This window comes from Phocoena sinus, chromosome 3 (assembly GCF_008692025.1).
Source record: "Phocoena sinus isolate mPhoSin1 chromosome 3, mPhoSin1.pri, whole genome shotgun sequence".
Classification (NCBI taxonomy): domain Eukaryota; kingdom Metazoa; phylum Chordata; class Mammalia; order Artiodactyla; family Phocoenidae; genus Phocoena; species Phocoena sinus.
Genome location: NC_045765.1, coordinates 74100624 through 74106623, shown reverse-complemented (window position 1 = coordinate 74106623; position 6000 = coordinate 74100624). Strand labels below are relative to the sequence as shown.

General features: G+C 43.1%; 1 protein-coding gene across 3 annotated transcripts in view; it reads left to right on the top strand.

Annotated features, from left to right (window-relative positions):
• Nucleotides 1-1632: 1632 nt before the first annotated feature.
• The window catches only part of HSD17B4 (hydroxysteroid 17-beta dehydrogenase 4), a 90774-nt gene continuing 86406 nt past the window's right edge, over nt 1633-6000 (top strand). For 2 of the 3 annotated variants that reach the window (XM_032627898.1, XM_032627899.1), the window contains exon 1: nt 1633-1832. In XM_032627898.1, coding sequence (XP_032483789.1) covers nt 1775-1832 — 58 coding nt within the window. In that variant the 5' untranslated portion in view covers nt 1633-1774. Of the gene's footprint in view, nt 1833-1918; nt 2206-6000 lie in introns of those variants that run through there. The other variant, XM_032627900.1, reaches the window with a different exon arrangement.

The window sequence follows — 6000 nt, the reverse complement described above, 5'->3', positions numbered from 1 at the left end:
GTAACTATTTAGAAAGCATTATTTTCACCTTGGAAAATAAACATTAAAGTTTATATTTTCTAGTAAAATTATGTTTCCAAAAATGTTACTTCTGAGGCTTAGTTTATCTTATTATAAACTAGTTGTTCTCATTCAGGGATTATCCCCACCCCACCCCAACTGAGGACATTTGGCAATGTCTGGAGGCAATTTTGATTTTTGTGACTTGGGGGGGTGCTACTGGCATCTAGTGGGTAGAGGTCAGGGATGTTTCTAGACATCTTACAGTGCACTGAACAACCCCACATAACAAAAAAATTATTGACCCCAAATTTCAATAGTGTCAAAATTGAGAAAACCTACATCATTTGACTGTACTCACCATCCAAAAGCAAAAATCATTTAGGAGCACCTGTTGACATTTTTTTGTCCCCTGAGATTCTGTTACCAAGTCTGTTGCCCCAGAATCATATCCCTGCCCCTCCCTCGAATGGAAACCAGTTGTTCTTATCTAAGTTCAGGAGGAAGCTGCAAAGAGAAAAGCAAGGACTGGTTAGAACAACTAGACCCAAGATGACAGAAGATTTGACTTCTAGTAGACCTTGATCCTCATTATATGCGTTAGCATGCTAAAGGACCCATCCACCAGTACCATGACAGGTGACGATCGCCTTGACAACATCTGGAAAAGCCCATACAAGGACTGAAAAAGTGTTGCATCAGTTCTGTGTCCAAACCACAACCCTGTTCTCAGATAAGACGTGAGTATGCCTCCCACTCTTTCCAAATCCCTCCCTTTTACCTCGGCCCTCCTAAACATATGGTGTCTCTGTCCCAATTGGGTTGTGAAGTTGATTTGCGAACTAAATTTGCGCTTCTCCATTCTTTGGCCATTAATTAAAGCTTCTGCTGTTCCAGTCTCAGCATAGGTTTCATGATTGGCTGTGCGAATCTGAGCGGAAAAAGAACCTCCCTGGGTGTCGGCGCCTGGCTAGGACTTTAGTGAGGGTCCATTGGTAACGGTTCCATTTGGGAGGTCAGCCTGGGGGCCCAGGACTCTGCGTCTTTCCACATGGTTTCCATCCAAGAGGTCCAAGGATTACATTCTAAGAAATCCTTTTTACCCCTTGCTATATATATATATATATATATATATTTTTTTTTTTTTTTTTTTTTTTTTCCTGCGGTACGCGGGTCTCTCACTGTTGCGGCCTCTCGCGTTGTGGAGCACAGGCTCCGGACGCGCAGGCTCAGCGGCCATGGCTCATGGGCACAGCCTTTCCGCAGCATGTGGGATCTTTCCGGACCGGGACACGAACCCATGTCCCCTGAATCGGCAGGTGGACTCTCAACCACCGCGCCACCAGGGAAGCCCACCCCTTGCTATTTCTGAAAGCTACTTAGGAATAGGGGCTGCATCCTCGCCTAAATCCAGAAAACTCTTGTTGAGTGAATGACAAAACGATGGATGAAAGTATGAATGAAGTTAGGGTAGTCAATCATTTTACTACACAGTTCCCAGCAGCTCCCATTACTTCCGGCCGCAGAACTGGCCCTTTCAAGCCAAGCTTCTTGGGCAGGCTCTCGCCGCGACTGGAGGCATGCTGGACTACATTTCCCAGAGTTCCAAGGGATCGCTGCGCAGGCGCACTTGGAAAACTTCGGCGTTTCTCTCCTCCGCAGAAACTGGCAGGTCATTGCCGTCCTGACCCAGCCTTACCTCCTGTCCTCCTTGTCCCGCAGTCTGAACTCCAGTAGTTCTGCTAGTGTATGTGTGTCGCTGCAGGCTGGACTTATGGCCGTGCCGTTGAGGTTCGACGGGCGGGTGGTACTGGTCACCGGCGCGGGGGGAGGTGAGTACGCGAAGGCTAGAGGGCCGGCGTCCTCCAGCTCGCTCTCGTGCTGGGAGTCCCCCTTTTTTGGTCTGGAATCTGCACGCAGGCGTAGTTGCGATCTCAGCATCTGGGCTGCGGGCAGCGGTGGCGGGGCGGCTTGGGGAGCGAGCGACTGGACTCGATGGGGTTGAGGGTGGGAGGACAGACAACGATTGTTCTCCGGGCGCCTAATCGGCTGAGGATGGAGAGAAGGGGCTGGCCAGCCTTGAGTGGGGAGCCAGAAACTCCTGGTGCAGCCCACTTCTCCACCCCCCCAACCCTGTGGGAGCTTCTCAAGGCTTCAGGTCATGAGAGGAGAGAGGCCGGGCTCGGCTGCGGGTTGCAAAACTAGGTAAAATTCATCCCGACGCCCGTCTGTGCGTATCGATTGCGACTCTTCCTGTTAATAGACTCCCTAGGCCTCTGTCAAGTGTTTTAAACGTGGCTGAAAAGCCGTCTGGGGACTGGAATCACCCCCGCAGGAGTAGAAATGTCAGCCCCTTGCCTTTGAAAAGTCAGTCATCTTTCCCTCTGTCGGATGATTTTAAGTTCTTGAGAGGGCCTTCTTTAGAAAAAGGCATCTGATAAGAGTCCTCCGTTTTGGACTTTGTGTGTTTATCAAGCGGATTGCAAACTCCAATGCCTGCAGGACTCAGGCAGGCGATAGAGGAATAAAATAAGAGTGGGGTGGGGGCAGTAGGAACTGGAGAGCAGAATGCCTGCAGGACTCAGGCAGGCGATAGAGGAATAAAATGAGAGTGGTGTGGGGGCAGTAGGAACTGGAGATCAGAGGCCTTTCTGAAGTGGACCAGATCTTCCTGTATTTCAGAAGCCAAGTGGAGATTGGTTATGTGAAATAACCCTATTTTTATTTCTATTTATTTATTTGTTTATGGCTGCATCAGGTCTTTGTTGCGGTGTGCGGACCTCTTTTTGCGGTGGCTTCTCTTGTCGCAGAGCCGGGCTCTAGGCGCTTAGGCTTAGTTGCTCCATGGCATGTGGGATCTTCCCGGACCAGGGCTTGAACCCGTGTCCCCTGCATTGGCAGGTGGATTTTTAACCACTGCACCACCAGGGAAGTCCCAAAGTAACCCTATGTTTAAAGGACAAAATTTAAGACAAACCACTCATACCCACACGGATGCTTTGCAGTGAGGTTTTACACTATTTCCCACCTGTCCATGATCTCTGTAATCTCCAAGTGCAGGGACCTTGACCTTATGGGCCTTTGATTACCCACTGGTAGTGCCTTATACCTAGAATGGACTTAATGCAGAATTAATTTGAATTATATATTAAAAGTCACAAACAGTGGAATTCTGACAGTTAATTCATACGTATTTTCATGTCTCCATTTATAAAATGGATTCGCATGCTTCCTTTCAGAAAATATCTTTAGTATTAATTGGTGGCCAAATGTTTTATATCCATAGCTATATTTATTCTAAAATGATTATGTTTTGGGGAAAACATTTTGTTTACACTTTGCTTTTGATGGAAATAAGTAATGCACTCATGTTTTATGTATAAAACATGTTTTATGTATAAAACATGAGGTTAAATGTATAAATTTAACCTCTTTTGACAGTGAGTGATTCACAGTATGAAATACATTTTATACCAAGACCTGGTATACGCACACACACTATATTTGAAACAAGCTCATGACACGGTACATAGTAAATGCAGTGCACTTTGAACTTTTCTATTCTTTTTCATTAAGTAAATGCAGATTACAACCCACTAAGTTGATTTTGTGAAGTATTAATGGGTTGTGACTAGACAGTTCTGAATTTAGCACCTCCTGTTCATGAACTGATTCATATTTTAAAGAGCCTGGATTATGATACAATTACTAGCCATTAGATTTGAATACTGATCTGGGGCAGATATAATTTTGTGGTAAAGTTGAGACTGTCATTAGGTCTACAGTGGGCCATCATTATGAAAGGGAGATTAGATCTAATTCCAGTCCTATCATGAAGACTGTTGTCCTTGAGGTCTTGGGGTTCTCATTTAAGGATACATATCTGTAGAATTGAGGCACTGCTAAACATCCCAGGAGGGTGTCCGTGAATGCCTGCCAGGCCTGTGTCTGGGAATTAGTCTGACTCCAACCCATGCGTGTTCTAGAGATGAATAGAAATATCTTTGCACTATTCAGGTGCTGTTGTTTAGCTTGGAATATTGAATAGTTTAATGGGAGACCTGGAAGGAGAGGTTTAGAATTGTCTAGGATTAAGGTAAACAATTTTGCCATGATGGGTGGGATAATGGGAATTCGTATTTATTAGCTGATTGTAGTAGTTGCTGGGGATGTAGTTGTGAGAGTGGTGGAGGTGGGCCATGGAAGAAGGGAGTCTGGCCATTGTGAATTTGAGATGGTTATAAAATAGCAAGCTGTAGATCTGGAGATAGTGAAGTGAGAAGTGTGTGAGTAGTTGGAGATTCTGGAGTCAGGAGAGGTTTCGAAGTCATTTGACTTCCTTTGATTGGTAAAGCTAGAAGGTGAAATAGTCCAGGAAGCTAATCTCAGAGGCTCTGTCAACTTGAAGCAGAGAAAAGTCTAACCCACTGAAGAGAGCACTGAACAAGCACTGTGAGAAAAGAATCAACTGATATTTGACAATGCTAAAGAAGTTAAGGTCTGAAGAGAAATGGGGAAGAGAGGACAGTTGACAATGAACTTAGGTGTGGGAGAAAGTTAAGACAGGATTTAAAAGAGGATTAAGAGAAAATAGAGGCTCTTGGATTTAACTTTTTGTGCATTTTGACTGTAAAGATGTGCTGGGCATTGTGGGAAATGTAAAAGAACGACATAATCTCAACCTACAAGGATCTTCTAGTTTAGTTGGGGAGACAGACTAAGACACATAAAGTATTTAAATAATGTTTATGTAAGCACAGATATAAAAACATGGGAGGACACTTAGCGAACCTGTTAATGGACAAGTGGTGTTACAGGGAAACAGGGAGGAGAATGTCACTTTTAACTTTATATACAGATTTGTGTACAGTTTGCATGGGCCTTTATGGTAAAAGTAGATTACTTACATATCTTTTCAGAGTATTGTATAGCTTGGTTTTGAGATAATTCTCTGATTAACTTAGATCAATCTGTACTAGAGACATACCCCATTTCTTTCATCTGATGATTTTCCACTTTACCATTTTTTTTTTTTTTTTTGCGTTCTGGTTATGAGTATTTGATTTCTCTGAAAACCTCATGTTTAGAGCAAATGCTTCAGCCTAGATCTGATAAAATATGAGGAGACTTGAGTTATTATATTGGGTGGGTTCTCTCTCATCCATTCAGAGTGGATTAAATTTTAAAATAAATTATTTGGTGATCTTTTAGTTTTGGAAAACTTTATAGTTTGGGTTCTTTTTAGAAGAGCCTGATAATTTAGCCATCTCAATATTTGTTTACTTGTTTATCAATTCAAATTAAATTAACTACCAATTAAATTTATCAATTACATTTTAAAAAACGTATGCATGTTAAAATGATTTAAACAATACAGAAGTAAGCTTTCCACCCCTTGTTGCTAGTTACACAATTCTGTTCCCCAGAGGTAACCACTAATTGCCAGTCTCTTATATAGTCTTCCTGAGATATTCTCTGCCTATAAAATTTATATAGGCACGTATCCATTTTTGGATGTATAAATTTACACCTCATACCTTTGAGTCTGAATTAAATATTTCCTGTGTTTGGTGATTATGTAGTCAAGGTTCTGAGCAGGATATAGAAACCACTAGATATTTGAAACAGGAAAGGACTTAATTTAGGCAGTTGGGTTTTAGGCAATTCCTCTTGGAATTCCTTGTGGAACAGTATAAAACTGGTCCATTAGTGGAGCCACTACCTCTGAGGCTACCATTGGAACTGCCACAGCCCAAATAGCCACTGGCCCCAGGGATCTAGAGAATGGAAGCTGCCATCCAGAAATTAGGGAGCTAGATCTAGAAGCTGCCACTATATCTGCTTAATATCTAGGAAGCCTCAAGAAATCACCTTCTTAACCAACAGTAACATCCAAAAGTCACAGTAAGGTGGCTTCTGCCTCATTTCCTCCTTCCACATTTCATGCAAATGCGTTTAATGGTGGAACCCAATTCACATCTAGCATCCATCCTAGAAGCT